We start from the raw sequence: 21622 nt of genomic DNA, 5'->3' as shown, positions 1-21622 counted from the left end.
TCCCATCGACCGGGTTGAGGATGGACAATCAGGACACTCCCTTTTCCAATGTCCCGTTTTACCACAGTAGAAGCATAACTGCTTTTCTCTCCGGCGTTGTCTCTCTTTTTCCTTCAGGGAGAGAGCCCCTATGTCCATGGTTACAGAAACAGTCTCTTTTCCACTAGGGAACAATGGAGTCTCCGCCTGCATCACCCCCCTGGCCCACAGCCTGCGGTCCATTCGGACGGCCTGGGTCATGGTGTCCTCGAGTGAGTTAGGTGGGGGATGTAATGCCAAGGCATCCTGTAACCGCTCGGGCAAGCCTCTGCGAAAGAGTCCTTGGAGTGCGTCGTCGTCCCAAGAGATCGCTGCGGCCAGCGGCGGAATTCAGTACAAAAACACTCAGCCGAGTGTTTCCCCTGACAGACACACATCACCATGTCCTCTGCCAATCGCACTCGGTCTGGCTCATCATATATGTGCCCGAGGGCCTCAAAAAACGCATTCACACACACTCTCTCAGGGGCAGTGAGAGGAAGGGAAAAAGCCCAAGCTTGTGGGGACCCTCTTAACAGAGACATAATGACCCCTACCTTCTGACTTTCGTCCCCAGAGGAACGTGGCCTCAAACTAAAGAAGAGTTTGCACCCCTCCATGAAGACCCTGAACTCCTTGTTGTTCCCAGAAAAAAAATCAGGCAGTTTAACAGGTGGTTCTGGGGACACCAAAACAACATCACTCACCCCAGCCCCCAGAGACCCAGCAGCTAAAGCCCCCCACACTGTCTCAGAAACCTGCTGCTGAGAATGAGCCAGAGCTTGCTGCTCCAGAGATAGACCCTGAAACATCTGACTCAGACTTTTCATTTGCTCAGCAAGAGATTGTATGGGATCCATATTTCTCAGCAGAGAAAGAAAAAAAACCAAAAAAATTAATGGTCAGTTATAATGTCAGCAACACCGCACTGTACTTGCTCACTGAGGCAGTGCGCGTGTCCTGAGTGTCAGGATCCTGTCAGCGCCGGCGTGCAGCCTCCGCTGAGCAGGGACTCACCCACACTGTACGGGTACCGGGGTCAGGTACAGCCAGAAAGCACCGATGCACAGGACCTGTGGATGCTGAAGTTTAGCAAGCAGACACGGGACCTACGGTCATGTGACTGCAAGGGGGCGGGGCTTAGCATCCTGCTTAGTGAGATGGAAAGACACTATACAGAATTACTCAGAGTCAGGCAAAACGGAGGTCATACACAGAGATAGCAGTAACGTACCAAGGATGAGACAGAGCGGATAGTCAGGGCCAAGCAGCAGTCAAAACCAAACAGACATAGAAGGTACCAAGCAGAATCCAAAGCGATATCCAGAGAACAGACCAAGTCATACACAGAGAATCAAGCAACCAGAACACAGCAAAAACACACTCAGGGGTCACCACACTATGCCAAGGGCAAGAGTATAACTGACGGGGATGGGAGCGTCCTGAGGCTATAAGAAGCCTCCCCAGAACCAGGGAGAGGCCACAATCATAGCCCCAGGTGTGCAGGTAAGCCTGCACTGGGATCACAACCTTTAACCCCAGAAATGCCAGTCATCAGCACTGGTTCCAGACATTAACCCCACGTGTGCGAGTCAAACCCGCACTGAGATCATGACACTTAGCATGTTTAGATTTTTTCCTCCTCGGTGACCCATTCATAACACTTTTACTTCTGGCTCACACACATTGCTGCTGGGGCCTCCGAGCCTTAGTTGGGAACAGAGCATTTACAGCTGCTACTTCCTCTGGTTTCTGCTGCAGGACCGGGAGTGTCCCTACAAACTCGGAGACCGGAATACGGACCATGCGCTCCAGCTAGGAGTGAGCCTTAACTCTGCTCATCCTCCAGCTCCCCTTCTCACGTCCACACACTTCCCCTTCCCTTCACAGACTGCCCTAACTTCCCTCCTCCCGACCACAGAGAGCAGCTCCTCAGCAGTCAGGTTCAGAGCTCTGTGGAGTTTAGGCCACACCCATAGCAGTCACGTGCTTCAGGTCCTGCTGGTCTGAAGCACGCATCTTCACTGCTGCTGCCCGCTCCAGAGATATCTTAGAGCACAGTTTGTTTTACTCAGGACACGCGCACTGGCTCAGTGAGCAAGTGCAGTGCAGTGTTCCTGAAAATTATATTCTATGGGGGGCTACATTATATTCTATGGGGGGCTGTATTAGATTTTATGAGGGAGGATTTGATGGTGCTACATTATATTCTATGGGGAGGTGGGCTGTATTCTATTCTATTCGGGGCTACATTATATTCTATGGGGGGCTGTATTATATGTATTATATTCTATGATTGGTGGTTACATCATACTCTATGAGGGGGGCTGCATTATATTCTATGGGGGTTACGTTATACTCTGTGGGGTGGCTGCATTATACTCTATGGGGTGGCTGCATTATACTATATGTGGGCTGCATTATACTGTATCGAGGACTATGGGGGAATACATTATGCTATATGAAGAACTATGGGGTGCATTATACTATGGGAAGTGAATTGAAATGCATGGATGACTATAGTGTCATCCATTGGGCAGCACGGTGTCTCAGTGGATAGCACTGCAGCCTTGCAGCGCTGGAGTCCTGGGTTTGAATCCCACCAAGGACAACATCTGCAAGGAGTTTGTATGTTCTCCTCGTGTTTGCGTGGGTTTCCTCTGGGTTCTCCGTTTTCCTCCCACATTCCAAAGACATACTGATAGGAAATTTAGATTGTGAGCCCCATTGGGGACAGTGATGATGATGTGTGCAAACTGTAAAGCGCTGTGGAATATGTTAGCGCTATATAAAAATAAAGATTATTATTATTATAGTGGTGCGTTATACTATATGGAGCACTATGAGGAGTGTATTATTATTTATTATTATTATAGCGCCATTTATTCCATGTGAGGAGGGGTATACATAATACATACAAAAGAGAAAACTGAGCAGAGCTCCAAAAAAGCGACTATAAGTCCAGAGTAAAGTCAAAAAAGTTTTTATTTTAATTAAGACACATCCAGATACAAATGGGGGGGAGTGGGCGATAAAGTGCGAAACCACACACCGCATGGATAAAAAAGGATTGCTGTACAACCAGAACCTATGCAGTAACAAAGCATACATAAAGTTACTAAATTATCACAGCGTGCATATAGTGCATGGCAATGTATGGCAATTAGGAATAGACCGCCAAACAGTATATATGTAGATATATATCTCTTTATACCAGCTCCATCCATCAAGTAAACAGCTAGATACACAGATCATTATCAGGTAGCAGGTGACCATTCACCATGGTTAGACAGATATATGATGCCTAAGAAGCATAGTAATAAGAGAGGAAGCATAAATTACCTAATGAAATGACGGGCAGAGGCTCCAGCAGTCAGCAATCCACCCAGCAGTGGATTGAGCCTCTGCCCGCCATTATATATGTCATCCCCTGAGGAAGAAGTGGTATACACTTTGAAACGCGTTGGGAAATAAAACGGTTAATCTTTTCTCATAACCTGAGTTCGTGAATTTGTCAAGCAGCGCACTGAAGTCCATGAATTTATTCCATAAAAATCTGCAGTTTTCTCTTTAGGTAGTTTGTGATTGTCCTTATCGTCCATTTATTTTCTGTCTGCTATTGAATTATTATGCTGATTTCTTGATATTTAAAATGCAGACACTTGTCAAAGGTATTTTTATTTATTTTTATTTTTATTTATAATACATACAAGTACAGTAGTCTTATACAATACAAGTCATGACTGGTCCAGGATGAGAGAGGACCCTGCCCGCGAGGGCTCACAATCTACAAGGGGATGGGTGAGGATACAGTGAGGGTAGAGCTGGTTGTGCGGCGGTTCAGTAGACGGAGGATCACTGCAGGTTGTAGGCTTGTCAGAAGTGGTCGGTCTTCAGGTTCTTTTTGAAGGTTTCCATGGTAGGTGAGAGTCTGAAATGTTGTGGTAGAGAGTTCCAGAGTAGGGGGAATGCGCGGGAGAAATCTTGTATGCGATTGTGGGAAGAGGAGATAAGAGGGGAGTAGAGAAGGAGATCTTGTGAGAATCGGAGGTTTCGTGCAGGAAAGTACCGGGAGACGAGGTCACAGATGTATGGAGGACTCAGGTTGTGGATGACACTGGGGTAAAGCAGGGGGTTAGTTGAAAGACATACCAAGTGAATATTAGAAGCAGAGGTAAGAAGTCTGTATGGAAAGCTGGGTGACGTACCTGTAGGGAGAATAGATAGACACGCTGGTTAGAGTGCAATGGTGGCAGATGGCAGTATTATGGTGTATTATACTATTGGGATGACTATAGGGAGTGTATTATACTATATAGAGGACTATGGGGCACATTATATTATATGGAGGACTATGGGGTGTGCATTTTACATTATGGAGGACTGTGGTGCACATTATAAAGTATGGCGGACTATGGGGTGTATTATACTAAACAAGCAAAATGCTGCATATTCATCTAGTGATTGGATTGTTTATGCTGGAAGAAAAATCATTGTTCTCAGCAGCACATCGCCGGTGTAAACTGTAGATGTGCTGCTGATAACATGATACTGTCTGGGGACAGATTCATCTAATAGTGATTGTTCTGTTCCCATCATTATTCCTCAGCCGGTGGAAAGAGGCCGGGAAACAAGTGTGGAACGATTTCAATATTGTCGATCACGCTTGTTTAGCGTCCTGAACTCAGTGCATGTAACTACAACCGAAATGCTCCTGTGTGATGTGCCATATGTCAGCATTTGGGCCCCATATTAAACTTTGCCTAAAACCGACCCTGTGTGTGAGGTCTATTTCCCTCCAGAGAAATCACACGTTACATTCCACACATAACACTGTGTAGAGAAGGCGGCGCGGGGTAATTGTGCCAGTAGTGAGGGGCGAATAATGGCGGGAATGTCACTGACTGAGGAGAAGCCTCCATGGAGCGTCTTCACTCCGGAGATCATGTGACCCCTGACTCCTCCCCTCCTGTGACCTCATCACAGGTCCTGTGCACAGAGCAGCCATATATGTGGAGTGCGGCTCTGCGGGTGGAGGTATGTGGAGATTCCCCCCATTACTGAGCACATTAATACTAGAAATACTATATATTGCACAGGGGATATCGCAGCCGATTCCCACAAGAAGAAGCCTGGAAACATTGTCTCATCTTCTCATTCAGGTCTCTACAATATCGGATCCTCTCAGTGAAGATCTTCTACAGAAGAGAATTCTCCTGATTTACCCATCAAGGATGGATATGGACAGAGACAAGATGGTGGAGAGGATGTTACACCTCACCCTAGAGATCCTCTTCCGTCTCACTGGAGAGGTGAGAGATTCTGATGACGTCACATTACATCATTCTTATCTATGGGAATAACAGATGGACAGAACTGGAGAGGTGAGGACTCTGGAAATGTCTGTAGTGAGATTTATTACTGTGTCTCTCCATAACCAGGATTACACAGTGGTGAAGAAGACCTCTAGTGATGGCTGTCAGGACCCTGTGTCTGAGGGATGGGGAAGACCCCTGAGCCCAATCACGGGGCCTCCACCTCACCCCCTGATCCATGAGAACATCAATGACCAGAAGATCCTAGACCTCATCTACAAGATGATTGAGCTGCTGACTGGAGAGGTGACACTGCTGGGAATGCTGGGACATTATACAGTAACACTATGAAGGGATCGGGGGGATGACGATATCATTGTATGTGTCAGGTTCCTATAAGGTGTCAGGATGTCGCTGTCTATTTCTCCATGGAGGAGTGGGAGTATTTAGAAGGACACAGAGATCTGTACAAGAACGTCATAATGGAGGTTCCCCAGCCCCTCACATCTCCAGGTAATAGACAGGACTAAATACACACGGCCTATAATTATCTGTATGTAGAGAATGAATTCAGTCCCTGTATGTGTTTCCTCCAGATCTATCCAGTAAGAGGACAACACCAGAGAGATGTCCCCGTCCTCTTCTTCCACAGGACTGTAACCAAGAAGATCCCAGTGTTCCTCAGGATCATCAGGTAGGAGGAGAGAAGGTGTCAGGAGATCTCCCCTATGATGTGTAGACGGCTGTGAAGGTCTTGTGCTCAGTCTTGTTTTATCCACCAGTATTATATGTTTTATACTTGTGTAATGAGAACGGTGGAGATGGCAGGATTAGAGCTGATCATAGATGGGACTTCTCCATCTGTCTGTGACTTTTACAATATTTGTTTCAGGGTGAAGATCTGACCCATATTAATACTACAGAGACATATGTGAGGGGTGATGAGCGGTGTAAAGAGGAGATTCCCACATATGACTACCCAGGTGAGTAGTAACCACTGAATGCAGAGAAGTCGCAGATTCCTCTCAGTCACCAGCTGTGGCTGCTTTATCGGTGGTGTAGTCTGGACATATCACAATCGTGTGATCACCATTTTGCCTCTAGACCACAGCATTCTCCTCCACCCAAAACTGTTCTAATGACTTACTGTTAGGAGTGGCAGAAGGCACTAAAAAAAAAAAAATTAAAGTGCCTTCGCCACTCAGGGTCCACCATGCGGTGGATGACAGAACCGCTGCTGAGAGAGGCGGAGCACTAAAGCTGTAATATGCACAGGGTTCTAACTCACCCAGGTGCAAAAAGGCAAGCTCTGTTAAATGACACAGAGCTGCAGGGAAAAATAATACCAAAGGTATCGCTGAGCCTGTTAACAGCACATGATCTCAGCGGCACACGTGCGGTAGCCGGAAACCGGAGTAGTTAAATACAGTCACTACAACCGAGCGGACTTACCATGTACACGTGTGCTCGGCGTTGCAACTGCGCACGCCTGGACAGGCTGCAACCGCAAATATCGCAAGCGCGATGCAGGACACTAAGCTGCTGGAAAGATGGAGCTTGTGCGCTGGCGCTAGCGCAGGTGCTGACAGAATACCACTCACTCACACAGACGTAATAACCGAGGGAAGGGGTTTCTTAATTAGTCAGTCACCAATCCAAGCATCCGTCACCAAACACACAGCTGCAGTATAAAAATACTAGCGCATGGCATAACGGCCATGCGCACTTTTTATAGCGTACGGGACCTGCCGGAAATCTCCAGAGCTCTGAGCTAAGCCAATGAAATCAGGAGCAGGACCTGAGCACCTGACTCCTGAACTCCAATGGGAGCTCGTCCCATGGGCATGCTCAGAAGCTGGGAAAAAGGACTTAGGCTCTGGAGACAAATGTGTAAATCTGGATTCCCGCATAGACATTATTGAACCCAGATTCCTAACACTTACAACCTGGAGGATCCACCTACCCCCTGGTATTAGGAGACGCTGACCGTTACCTGCCCAGATCTGTAACTATAAAGCCAAATGACAGCGTACGTAGAATGTGCTGACAAGATAGAAAATCACTTGAAGAAAAATCTTATGCTGGGCCTGTAAGAGAAAGCGGAGGGTAATGATGCTGTTGGCTTCCTAGATCCCTGAGATCTTATCGGATGAATCTTCTCTCCCTTCTGTGCCGCTGAATGTCTCATGGTCCCTCCAAGACCAGGTCCAGTCTTTCTGGCCAAACTTCCCTTTTATGATTGACAACATTAATTGTACAGTGAGGCCAAGTGTGAATTTCTGTACAATAACAACAGATCTTCCCCTAGCCTGAGTTTTCAATTTCTTTTTTCTGTTTAAAACCAAATAACTTGAAGCAGGATTTTGATAAACTACATAAAACACATTCCACCTGTGCCATGGTATATCTCTACTCTCTGTGTGGTTTATGGCTGTAATATACACGTATAGGGGTTTGTCTACTGTGATGCGGTGTTGTGACACGTGGTGCCCGGCACACAATCAGCGCTGGCGTCACTGTCTCCACCTTCGGACAAACTGAACATGAAGAGGAAGACAGAGCTGCAGCTCATCCCGGACTTCCTCTTCATGTTCAGTTTGTCCAAAGATGGAGACAGTGACGCCAGCACTGAATGGGTGCCGGGCATCACTTGTCATTCCACCACATCGCAGTCCCAATGTAGTGAGTGCCAACACCGCTGGAAGGGAGTCAGATTGGCAGGTGAGTATAAGCTTTATTATTTTATCAGGGACGAACATTTAGTTTAAGAAGTGCTTGTCCTAGTTCTGGACAACCTCTTTAAGAAATAATAAAAGAAGAAGCGATGCAGCTGAGTGCTCTGGTGATTTATTGAGTGCTGTTCAGACAACATAATGGTTATGATTAAGGGCGTCTAGCCAGAAACGCGTAAACAACGTTCTATTGTTTGAACAGCATTCAATAAATCACCAGAGCACTCAGCTGCATCGCTTCTTCTTTTATTATTCCTGTGCGGCCAGGGCAGGGCCGGATCCGAGTCTGAGGTGCGGTGAGGTCAGACGTGGGTGAGCTGGACTTTTATACAAATCTCTTTAAGAAATACTATAGATATGCAGTAAATACACTAAATGACACTGATATATGCATTACTAAACGTCTATGTGTATGGCTGGGCAGAGTAGTCAGGGGCTCCCATACACTTAAGGCGATGATCAAATCGATAATGAAGCCATACTGTGTCTTGGATATATACTGTGTAGGATGATGCAGAGTTAGCAGCGTTCAGGCCGGCTGCGCTGATCCTGCCACCTGCTTGAAAAGGAAAGAGCTGCCGCCCTATGTCTGCGTGATGTCACTACACTGCCGGCTCTCTTCTATTGCAAAACCGAGTGATATTATCCAATGCGTTTCTGAGGCTTCAGTGTCCTTCGTCAGGGATCCCTTCTTTTTTGCAACAGAAGAGAGCCGGCAGTGTAGTGACATCACGCAGACATAGGGCGGCAGCTTTGTCCTTTTCAAGCAGGTGGCAGGATCAGCGCAGCCGGCTGCAACACTGCTGACTCTGCATCATCCAACATAGTACAGATCCAGGACAGAGTACGGCTTCACAATCAATTTGATCACCTCCTTAAGTGTACGTGTGCCCCAGCCTGCTCTACCCAGCTATACATGGAGACGTTCAGTAATTCATAGATCAGGGTCATCTGTGTATGTAGCGCATATCTACTGTATATATTTACTGCATTTCTACACGTTAAGCAAGAGGGCAAGCAGGTGCTGAAGCAGGGAGCAGATAACTTCACCTGGACAGCACCCACACATATATACTGCCAGACTGGACAGTACTACTGGTCCCAGGCACCCTCATCTTAGTGGCTGAACAGTGCCTGTGCCGCCTACAGCTTCTGTTTCTAATGTCGCCTCCATCACCGGTGCAGCCTGCAGAGTGAATAAGATGGCACTTGGTGACAGAAGCAGACGTCACAGGAGCAGATCCCAGAGAAAATGGGACATACCGTTTGCGGAAGTCTCAATATGACAAAATGTCAGAAATCCAGAGCAGTAGAAATCCTCATAAAGTGACTACATTTTGGAAATTATAACCCTCGGTCAATTAATCTATAAGAGTAGTGACTATTTTGACTCCACAGGCACTTTGTGGAAATTAGCACACAGGGGATGTTGGAGAGTGAAGATTAGAAATATGCCATATTATTGCCCAGCACATAATGTCCGGATTGTGCTCCACTAGACACGCACATAGAAAACTAAGTGGGTCCTTCTCATTGCAGTGATGCCAAATACAGGGATGGTAAATGTGGTTTAGGTACACTGCAAAGCTCAGAAGCCAGGGGGAGAGTTGACTTGGAAAGAGTGCATTTTGCTGGATTTGTTTATGGAAGCCATGTTGCTTTTCAAGAGTCTTTGAGCCATTAATAATGTGGACATCTGTTTTTTCTCTGACAGATGATGGACCTGAATGGGAACTTGTTTTTTGTGAGATGAGTAGGAGTTGTTATTGGTGGTATTTTCGCCTACATATCATTGATGGGTTGCTTTTTATTTATTATATTTGGGAGGCAGAATGAACAAACAATTGAACACCACACTCTACTGGTTCATCCTCTAACTTTATCTATTAGACTGTGAACTGTCATTGACTTAGACAGTCATTCAATATTTTTACATAACTTGCCATTTTCACTGGCGGTTTAAGCAGCCATTTTCAAAAATACAAAATTCAAGGATATTTTATTTAAAATAATTATCTTTTTTTCTTTGCAGGTGACTCTACCAGGAGATCAGGACAGCTGATATCTTCAATTTTTAAATCAGATGATCTCGAAATCCCACAGGATACAACTGAAGTGACTGCCATTGCTCCAGATATACCAGCATCCCTTTACAGTAAAGATCTGTCATCTGATCCTGTGAAACAGGTCCCATCTTCTGATTCATTACTGACTACTAAGGAAAATCAAAGTAAGAAAATAAGCATCAAAAAAGAAACTGCTCCTAAAGAAGATAAGTCATTTTCACATTCAGAATATAGAAATAGTTTTTCCCTCAAAAAGTCGTTTCTTAATCAACAAAAAAATCACACAACGGAGAAGAGATTTTCATGTTCCAAGTGTGGGAAATGCTTTAACTGGAATTCAAACCTTATTAGGCATGAGAGAACTCACACGGGGGAGAAGCCATTTTCATGTTCAGAATGTGAGAAGTGTTTTAACCAGAAATCACATTTGGTTCAGCACCAGAGAACGCACCCAGGGAAGAAGCCTTTTTCCTGTTCAGAATGTGGGAAATGTTTTAACCAAAAATGTAATCTTGTTAGACACCAGAGAACTCACACAGGGGAGAAGCCTTTTTGCTGTTCAGAATGTGGGAAGTATTTTAACGAGAGATCAACTTTGGTTAAGCACCAGAGAATTCACACAGGGGAGAATCCTTTTTTCTGTTCAGAATGTGGGAAATGTTTTATCCAGAAATCAGATTTTGTTAAACACCAGAGAACTCACACAGGGGAGAAACCTTTTTCCTGTTCAGAATGTGGGAAATGTTTTAACCAGAAATCAGCTTTGGTTAAGCACCAGCGAACCCACACAGGGGAGAAGCCTTTTTCCTGTTCAGAATGTGGGAAGTGTTTTAACCAGAAATCAGATTTGGCTAAGCACCAGCGAACCCACACAGGGGAGAAGCCTTTTTTCTGTTCAGAATGTGGGAAGTGTTTTTACCAGAAATCAGATTTGGTTAATCACCATAGAACTCACACAGGGGAGAAGCCTTTTTCCTGTTCAGAATGTGGGAAATGGTTTACACATAAATCAAATGTTGTTAGGCACCAGAAAACTCACACAAGGGAGAAGCCTTTTTCCTGTTTATAATAATAATAATAATAATAATAATAAAAAACGTTATTTTTATAGCGCCAACATATTCCACAGTGTTGACAGTTTAACAGTTTCAAACACAACAGTCGTAACAACGTTAACAATAATTCAATGAAGCAAAATATAATGACCCTGCTAATGAGAGCTTACAATCTACATGGTGGGCCATTTATATGGATACACCTAAATAAAATGGGAATGGTTGGTGACCAGATCGGCATCATGAATATGCAGAATGGGCAAAACAAAAATTGGAACAGGACCCTCAGTTTACACAGAACATTATGTTTAGTGATGAGGCAAACTTTTTTGGGTGGCCCATTTATATGGATACACCTAAATAAAACGGGAATGGTGACAGATTTCTTGTGTGGGTTTTTTTGCATTGAAATCTGCTGCAATGACCCGGTACTGCGTTCAACAGACATCAACATAATTTTTATCCGCTCCTCACATGTTAACCTCTGTGACACGTCAATGGCTGTAAACAAAGAGAAACTTGTAAATAACTCTTGAAAGAATAAAGTTATGTTAAAACCAAGCACACCATTGTTTTTTTGTGAAAATCTCAATACTTTTGTGTCACATGACCCTCTTTCCATTGAAAAAAATAAAGATAGATCCAAAATGGCCGACTTCAAAATGGCCGACTTCAAAATGGCCACCATGGTCACCACCCATCTTGAAAAGATTTTTTCCCCTCCCATATACTAATGTGCCACAAACAAGAAGCTGATATCACCAACCATTCCCATTTTATTAAGGTGTATCCATATAAATAGCACACCCTGTACAATGAGGTGGGGGAGATACAAAGTACAGGTGTGTATTTACAATGATAGTCCAGCCATCTTGAGGAAGGGATGGATGGAGATAGTGAATGGGCTACACATGCACACTTACACATAAAATGACTTTGATTAGGGAATGTGATAGGCTGCTCTGAACAAATGTGTTTTGAGAGAGCGCCTAAAACTATTCAACTTGTGGCTGATCCTAATTTCTTGTGGTAGAGCATTCCAGAGGATAGGAGCAACACGGGAGAAGTCTTTGAGTTGGGAGTGGGAGGTATGGATTAGTGAAGAGGTTAGTCAAAAGTCGTTTCCAGAGCGCAGCGATCGGCTAGGCCGATAGACAGAAATGAGGGAGGAGATGTAGGGGGGTGCCGCACTGTGGGGAGCTTTGAGGGTGAGAACAAGTACTTTGAATTGGATCCTATAATGAATGGAAAGCCAGTGTAACAGCTGGCAAAGAGTGGATGCGTCCGAGTACCTATTAGCCAGATGGACAACCCTGGCTGCTGCAATAAGGATGGACTGGAGAGGGGATAGTCGAGTGAGGGGGAGGCCAATTAATAGAGCATTACATTTAAACATGCAAAAAGAAGGAGTCTATATCCTCATATAAAATCACATGATTATTTTATTGCTAAATAGCTCACAAATATAAGAATCGACAAAATATTGCAATAGTAGTATGGCTGAGTGTCAGAAAGAGACCTAGGTGCAACAAAAGTGCTGAGCTTATGACAGCGGGAGGGAATAGTATGTGTATTGCCAGTGCAAATAGATTCAAGAGGCCCCAAGAATGCAAATTAGCAGAGGTATAATAATCCCCTAGTGAGGTGTGAACATAACAATAGTCCCTCGCTAATCGCTCATCAGGTCATAACCCCAAGTTTTCATTCCTTACTCATGGCTGCCAAGAGAACCACATGCTGCGCCCCAACACGCGTTATGCATGGGCTTCTTCCGGGGGCTCCTCCTTATATAAAGCACACCCAGGTGCCGGGTAAGCCGCAATTAGTGGCGTGTGTTCCCGGAGCGTGAACCGGAAGTAGCGCCACATCCGGCGCCAGGATGACTATGCATGTCACAGGGAAAGCCCTGATGATGTCAGTGACACGCACAGATCATCCAGTGGCGCCGGTGGGATGCATCCATCCAGTACCGTCCGAGGACATGCACACAAGCGGTCAACGTGATGACACAACTCTCACCAGGGGAATTATACCTACTACTATAAATAGCGATCTCATAAATAGGTCCAATGCATTTATCTTACTTTCCTTTTTTCTATCATACACAAAAGGAACAACCCACAAAACTCTGCCTAAAGAGAATATTTGGCCCATTTGTAAAAAACCTTTAACATGCTAAAAGTGTTTACCAATACCATATATCATATAAAGTGCTAACAGTGACAAGTGCTAAATACACATAAACAGGGTAAGTGGTCCAGGTTACCCATCCTAAACAACATCAAAAAAGTATAAGGCCGGCGTCTCACTAGAGAGAAATACGGAGGAGTGAGAGGCGTTAAAACAACGCATTGCACTCGGACCAATGTTTCTCTATGGGGCAGCTCCCATCAGCAGTACATTTTTTGGCCGTATTTTACGGGCTGAGAAAATAGTAGCATGCTGTGATTGTCAGCATATTATGGGCAAAATACGCCAATGCAAGGCTTTGGGGGCGAGAAAAATACAGATTACCCACGGACCAGATGTGTGACTTACGAGAAATACGCACCCGGTGTCCTTTACCAAAAGCCGGCAATTCATTTTGTGATACAGTAAAATCACACTGACATGTATATTAAAGAAACGAAAGAATAGATATAGACGCATAGAGAATATATATATACACTCACTGGCCACTTTATTAGGTACACCTGTCCAACTGTGTGTTAAGACTTAATTTCTAATCAGCCAATCACATGGCGGCAACTCAGTGCATTTAGGCATGTAGACATGGTCAAGACAATCTCCTGCAGTTCAAACCGAGCATCAGTATGGGGAAGAAAGGTGATTTGAGTGCCTTTGAACGTGGCATGATTGTTGGTGCCAGAAGGGCTGGTCTGAGTATTTCAGAAACTGCTGATCTACTGGGATTTTCACGCACAACCATCTCTAGGGTTTACAGAGAATGGTCCGAAAAAGAAAAAAAATCCAGTGAGCGGCAGTTCTGTGGCCGGAAATGCCTTGTTGATGCCAGAGGTCAGAGGAGAATGGGCAGACTGGTTCGAGCTGATAGAAAGGCAACAGTGACTCAAATTGCCACCCGTTACAACCAAGGTAGGCAGAAGAGCATCTCTGAACGCACAGTGCGTCGAACTTTGAGGCAGATGGGCTACAGCAGCAGAAGACCACACTGGGTACCACTCCTCTCAGCTAAGAACAGGCATCTGATGGCTACTTTCAGCAGGATAATGCGCCATGTCATAAAGCTCGAATCATCTCAGATTGGTTTCTTGAACATGACAATGAGTTTACTGTACTCAAATGGCCTCCTCAATCACCAGATCTCAATCCAATAGAGCATCTTTGGGATGTGGTGGAACGGGAGATTCGCATCAGGGATGTGCAGCCGACAAATCTGCGCCAACTGTGTGATGCCATCATGTCAATATGGTCCAAAATCTCTGAGGAATGCTTCCAGCACCTTGTTGAATCTCTGCCACGAAGAATTGAGGCAGTTCTGAAGGCAAAAGGGGGTCCAACCCCTTCATAGAATCATAGAATCATAGAATCGTAGAGTTGGAAGGGACCTCCTGGGCCATCTGGTCCAACCCCCTGCTCAAAGCAGGATTCGCTAAATCATCCCAGTCAGATGTCTGTCCAGCCTCTGTTTGAAGACTTCCATTGAAGGAGAACTCACCACTTCTCGTGGCAGCCTGTTCCACTCATTGATCACTCTAACTGTCAAAAAGTTTTTTCTAATATCTAATCTGTGTCTCCTCCCATTCAGTTTCATCCCATTGCTTCTAGTCTTTCCTTGTGCAAATGAGAATAAAGTTGATCCTTCTACAATGTGACAGCCCTTTAGATATTTGTAGACAGCTATTAAGTCTCCTCTCAGTCTTCTCTTTTGCAAACTAAACATTCCCAAATCCTGCAACCTTTCCTCATAAGACAGGGTTTGCAGACCGGTCACCATTCTGGTCGCTCTTTTCTGAACTTGCTCCAGTTTGTTGATGTCTTTTTTAAAATGTGGTGCCCAAAACTGGACACAATATTCCAGATGAGGTCTGACCAAAGAGGAGTAGAGGGAAATAATGACTTCACGTGATCTAGACTGTATGCTTCTGTTAATACATCCTAGAATTGCATTTGCCTTTTTTGCTGCTGCATCACACTGTTGACTCATATTCAGTCTGTGATCTATTAGTATACCCAAGTCTTTTTCACATGTGCTGTCACTTAGCCCTATTCCTCCCATTCTATATATGTTTTTTCCATTTTTATTGCCCAGATGTAGTACTTTGCATTTCTCCCTGTTAAAAACCATTCTGTTAGTTGCTGCCCACTTCTCCAGTTTATTTAAATCTTTTTGAATCCTCTCTCTCTCTTCTCTAGTATTAGCTATCCCTCCTAGCTTTGTGTCATCAGCAAATTTAATCAGTTTACCCTCAATTCCTTCATCTAAATCGTTGATAAAGATGTTGAACAATACAGGGCCCAGGACAGAGCCCTGTGGTACCCCACTTGAGACATTCTTCCAACTGGATGTGCAGCCATTTACGACCACTCTTTGGGTCCGATCACTAAGCCAGTTATGAATCCACCTAACAGTTGCCTTGTCCATTCCATACTTAATCATTTTTTCAATAAGGATTGTATGAGAGACTTTGTCAAATGCTTTGCTGAAGTCAAGATATACTATATCTACAGCATTTCCTTGATCCACCCAATCAGTGATACCGTCATAGAAGGAAATTAAGTTAGTCTGACATGACTTATTAGTTACAAACCCATGCTGACTCTGTTTAATCACTTCATTCTTATCCAGGTATTGACATACATGTTGTTTAATAATTTGTTCAAAGATCTTTCCTTGTATAGAAGTCAGACTCACCGGCCTATAGTTGCCTGGGTCCACCTTCTTCCCCTTTTTGAAGATAGGAACAACATTTGCTCTTCTCCAGTCTTCTGGCACTTCTCCTGTTCTCCAAGAATTTTCAAAGATTATAGAGAGGGGTTCAAAAATTTCTTCTGCTATCTCCTTCAGTACTCTGGGGTGTAATTCATCTGGACCTGGAGACTTGAATTCATTTAGGCTAGCTAAGTGTTTCCTCACTATCTTTCTGTTTATAGATATCCTGGATTCTTCTATTCCCTTAATAGGACAGTGAATAACAGTTGATGTTACATTTCCTTTCTGAGAGAAAACAGATGCAAAATAGGAATTTAAAAGTTCAGCCTTCTCAACATCCTGTCTTACCATTTCATCATTTTCATCCTGTAAAAATCCTATAGCATCTTTGACTTTTCTTTTACTTTTGACATATCCCCAAAATCCTTTATTATTGCTTTTGACATCTCTTGCAAGCCTCAATTCATTTTCAGCTTTAGATAATCTGATTTGTGCCCTGCAGGTTCTGCAGACAGCATTATATTCTTCTTTAGATATGCCTCCCTCTTTCCATTTTATAAACATTTTTTTCTTCCGTTTTAGCATGTGCTTAAGTTCTGTGTTCATCCATCCTGGTTTCCTTAACTGCTTCCTATTCTTCCCTCTTTTCGGAATTGTTAACAACTGTGCTTTGAGAATTTCATTTTTCAAGATTTCCCATCCTTCCTGGACATTTTTGTCTTTAAGGATATCCAGCCATTGGATCCCTCCAATTCTCTTTCTGAATCCCTTAAAATCTGCCTTTCTGAAATCTAACCTTGATGTCTGAGTCTTCACAGGTCTTCCGCCTCTAGTTATCCAAAATTCTAAAATAGCATGGTCGCTACCTCCTAGGGTCCCAGCCACTTTTACCTCCTCAACCATTTCCTCCCTGTTTATAAGGATTAGATCCAAGGTAGCAGTTCCCCTTGTTTTCTCCCTTACCTTTTGGAAGATAAAGTTGTCAGCAAGAGAGGATAAGAATTTCCTTGACCTGTTAGTTTTGCCTGAGAGAGATTCCCAACAAATGTCTGGATAGTTGAAATCTCCCATGACAACTATGTCATATTTTTTGGAGAACTTGGCCATTTGATGCATAAAGAGTTCATCCATATCTTCAGCTTGCACAGGCGGCCTGTAGTAAATGCCTACAATGGTGTCCTTTCCATTGTTCTGTCCTTGTATTCTTACCCAAACAGTTTCCACAGAACTCCCAGTCTCTGAAGCTTCAATCTCTGTGCAGATATACGCGTTTCTAACATACAATGCGACACCCCCTCCTCGTTTATCAAGTCTGTTTCTTGCAAATAAGTTGTATCCTTCTAGTCTTGTATTCCAATCATGTGTATTGTCCCACCAAGTTTCAGTGATTCCAATGACATCATATTTCTTTTCCTGTGTTAGTAGTTCCAATTCTCCTTGTTTGTTGCCCATGCTTTGTGCATTAGTATAGAAACATTTTAGTTTGTGATTGGTTTCTCTTTCTCCAATATTTTTATTAATTAGATTCTTTCGTCTTTGTTCTTCCTTTCCACTTCTAATAGCAGAGTTCTCAATAGCATTTGTCAGGTCTATGGCTTTTTCTGGTCTTTTGCTTCCCTTCCCATGTTGTTCTAGTTTAAAGCTCTCCTTACAAGTGTAGCAAGGCGACTTCCAAATACATGTTTTCCAGTCTTCGTAAGGTGCACCCCATCTCTAGCAAGTAGTCCATCGTATAAGTAGTTCACTCCGTGATCCAGAAATCCAAATCGTTGCTGACGGCACCATCGACGTAGCCAGTTATTCACCTGCAGAATCTTATTCCACCTCCTTGTTCCATGGCCATCCACTGGGAGGATGGAAGAGAAGACCACCTGCGCTCCCAGTTCTTTCACTTTCTTGCCTAAGTCTTCAAAGTCTCTGCAGATGGTTTCCAGGTCGTTTCTTGCAGTGTCATTTGTCCCCACATGTAGTAGCAGGAATGGGTAGTCATCTGTAGGTCTGAAGAGTCCTGATATCCTGTCAGACACATCTTTAATTTTTGCACCTGGAAGACAACACATTTCTCTTGAAGTTATATCCGGTCTGCAGATAGCGGCCTCAGTTCCTCTCAACAGGGAATCCCCCATGACCACCACTCTCCGTTTCTTCTTCACAACATTTTTCTTTCTCCATCCAGGAGGACTCTGAAGGCGTACAAGGTTGCTGCTTGTTGGCAAAGTCTTATCCTGATGTATTTCTTCATTGTTTTCCTGCGTGAGAGCCTGGTACTGGTTTCTGAGCAGTATGGGTGCTGACTGCCTCCTGATCCTCCTGCTTCTCTGGGTCACATGTCTCCATTCCTCTGTTTCTTCAGGTGCACTTCGAATTTCTTCTCTTTCTGTAACATGAAGAGATAATTCTGCTCTGTCCAAGAACTCTTCACCTTCCTTAATGATCTTCAACGTAGCTAACCTCTCTTCGAGATTTTGCAACTTTTCCTCCAACAGGGACACAAGCTTGCATTTGTGGCATGTGAAGTTTGGCTTTTCCACTGGTAAGTCTGTGAACATGTAGCAAGAAATGCAGCTCACCAAATGGCTCCTGGCCTCTTCCATCTTGAGATTTCTTAAAAACGATGAAAGATAAGCCCAGATTCGCGCGCCAATAGGCGCGCGGTTTTTCCGATTTCCTCTTTTCAGCTGCAACGGCCAAAACCCAGTGATCGTTGAGCTCGCGGAGACTCTTCACTTATCCCAGAAGGCACTGGGAATATGCAAATGATCTCCTCAAGACTCTTCCCCTGGTTTCCCCTTACTAGCATGGTGTACCTAATAAAGTGGCCAGTGAGTGTATATATATAACACATAGAATATATATACACTCACTGGCCACTTTATTAGGTACACCATGCTAGTAAGGGGTTGGACCCCCTTTTGCCTTCAGAACTGCCTCAATTCTTCGTGGCAGAGATTCAACAAGGTGCTGGAAGCATTCCTCAGAGATTTTGGACCATATTGACATGATGGCATCACACAGTTGGCGCAGATTTGTCGGCTGCACATCCCTGATGCGAATCTCCCGTTCCACCACATCCCAAAGATGCTCTATTGGATTGAGATCTGGTGACTGAGGAGGCCATTTGAGTACAGTAAACTCATTGTCATGTTCAAGAAACCAATCTGAGATGATTCGAGCTTTATGACATGGCGCATTATCCTGCTGAAAGTAGCCATCAGATGTTGGGTACATTGTGGTCATAAAGGGATGGACATGGTCAGCAACAATACTCAGGTAGGCTGTGGCGTTGCAACGATGCTCAATTGGTACCAAGGGGCCCAAAGAGTGCCCAGAAAAAATTCCCCACACCATGACACCACCACCACCAGCCTGAACCGTTGATACAAGGCAGGATGGATCCATGCTTTCATGTTGTTTACGCCAAATTCTGACCCTACCATCCGAATGTCGCAGCAGAAATCGAGACTCATCAGACCAGGCAACGTTTTTCCAATCTTCTACTGTCCAATTTCGATGAGCTTGTGCAAATTGTAGCCTCAGTTTCCTGTTCTTAGCTGAGAGGAGTGGTACCCAGTGTGGTCTTCTGCTGCTGTAGCCCATCTGCCTCAAAGTTCGACGCACTGTGCGTTCAGAGATGCTCTTCTGGCCACCTTGGTTGTAACGGGTGGCAATTTGAGTCACTGTTGCCTTTCTATCAGCTCGAACCAGTCTGCCCATTCTCCTCTGACCTCTGGCATCAACATGGCATTTCCGGCCACAGAACTGCCGCTCCCTGGATTTTTTTTCTTTTTCGGACCATTCTCTGTAAACCCTAGAGATGGTTGTGCGTGAAAATCCCAGTAGATCAGCAGTTTCTGAAATTCTCAGACCAGCCCTTCTGGCACCAACAATCATGCCACGTTCAAAGGCACTCAAATCACCTTTCTTCCCCATACTGATGCTCGGTTTGAACTGCAGGAGATTGTCTTGACCATGTCTACATGCCTAAATGCACTGAGTTGCCGCCATGTGATTGGCTGATTAGAAATTAAGTCTTAACACACAGTTGGACAGGTGTACCTAATAAAGTGGCCAGTGAGTGTATAATATACACACACGTCATTGAGACACATATATTTATATATATTAGCGGCGATAGAGTTCTACATAGCAGAATCGCTGCTAATTCAATTTCAGGCTTCTGTGAAATCATTCTAAAACCCGACATGAAATGACACATGGTTTACATACAGTAAACCATTTCATTTCATTTATTTTTTTATATGTGTTTGGCTAATAATTAGATGAGGGTTTGTGTGTAAAATTTGGGACATGTAGGTGTTAAATGGGTTAATTCGTTGAAAAAAATTGCGTAGGCTCCCGTGGTAAATTCGCAACCAGAGAGGGAAAGCCAGTGAGTGAGGGCAGATATTAATAGCCTTGAGAGGGACCATTGTTTTTGGCCCCTGCCGGCTACAAAAATCTGCCCCCTGACACCTCAGAAAAGGCACATCTATAAGATGTGCCTTTTTTGGCACTTAGTCTCTCTATTCCCATTGCACTGTAGCTGTGGCTAATGGGTTAATAAGAATGGGTTAATGTCACCTTGCTATTGGAAGGTGACATTAAGCTGATTAATAATGGAGCAGTGTTAATTAGACACCTATCCATTGTTAACCCTAGACTAGTAAAGGGTTAAGAAAACACAGTCATTAATTAAAAATTCTTTTAATGAAATAAAGACATCAAGTTTTTGACCATATTAATTCCTCTGCTAATCCATAAATAAACCATGGACCTGTAACAAAAATAAAACAAAAAAGCAACAATATCCTTACCTCTCCGCTGGTCAGTCAGGTCCCCTGCTGCAATCCATCAGAAGGGGTTAACTGGTTTACAACGGGACCGGTGCTAATGCGACCAGCCCTCTGTAAACCACTGCCAGAATGAATTAGTTCATCTCTGCGCAGCCTCCCTGGCTGACCGGAGAAGAACTAATGAGTGTGGGAAAGTTTCTGCTTATTTTCCCACGCTCATCAGTTCACTTCAGGTCAGCCCGGGGACTCCGTGCAGCCTCACATGACGTCCCTGCTTGATCTAGATGCTTAGCTGCTGGGATGCTTTGCTGAGGGGATGTGCACCCCTTAGAATGCTTCTAGATTTATAGGCCACACTACAGGGTCAGGAGAGAGCGATTGTGGGACCTGATTTGGGATAATTTAGCAGTTACTCCAACACCAGGGGGTGGGTAGATGATCAAAACATTAGTCCTGGCTCCATCTCTATGCTATAACACCTTTCACAAGATAATATCTACAATGACTCCAGTCATGGATATACAGCAGTGAGTATTGATTGCAATGCAACAGATGAATTATGTCACGGGGCAGTAGTGGGAAAACAGGGGATGAGGAACCTGGACCCCTGAACTGCCCCTCAGGCTAAGGGGGTTCCCTGACTTTCCTTGGGGGTACACATGATGGTAGTGAGGCCCAAATCACCGACCTGTCCCTATCTCTTGTTTAGCCCTGAACTAAACCCCCAACCCCCCCCAGGAGGTGAGACA

At 44.3% G+C, this 21622-nt stretch overlaps 1 protein-coding gene across 1 annotated transcript; it reads left to right on the top strand.

The window, feature by feature from the left end:
- The first annotated feature begins 5110 nt into the window (after positions 1 to 5110).
- Positions 5111 to 11747, top strand: LOC141078400 (uncharacterized). The gene is made up of 6 exons (XM_073565138.1): positions 5111 to 5330; positions 5460 to 5639; positions 5723 to 5846; positions 5930 to 6027; positions 6226 to 6316; positions 10098 to 11747. The coding sequence occupies exons 1-6, from the start codon at positions 5253 to 5255 to the stop codon at positions 11198 to 11200; spliced, it is 1674 nt and encodes a 557-aa protein (XP_073421239.1). The 5' UTR covers positions 5111 to 5252; the 3' UTR covers positions 11201 to 11747.
- The last annotated feature ends 9875 nt before the right edge of the window (positions 11748 to 21622 follow it).

Source organism: Dendrobates tinctorius, unplaced genomic scaffold (assembly GCF_039654945.1).
Source record: "Dendrobates tinctorius isolate UK_male_01 unplaced genomic scaffold, ASM3965494v1 ptg000551l, whole genome shotgun sequence".
Lineage (NCBI taxonomy): Eukaryota > Metazoa > Chordata > Amphibia > Anura > Dendrobatidae > Dendrobates > Dendrobates tinctorius.
Note: the sequence above shows the minus strand (reverse complement) of the source record. Positions and strands in the feature narration are given on the sequence as shown.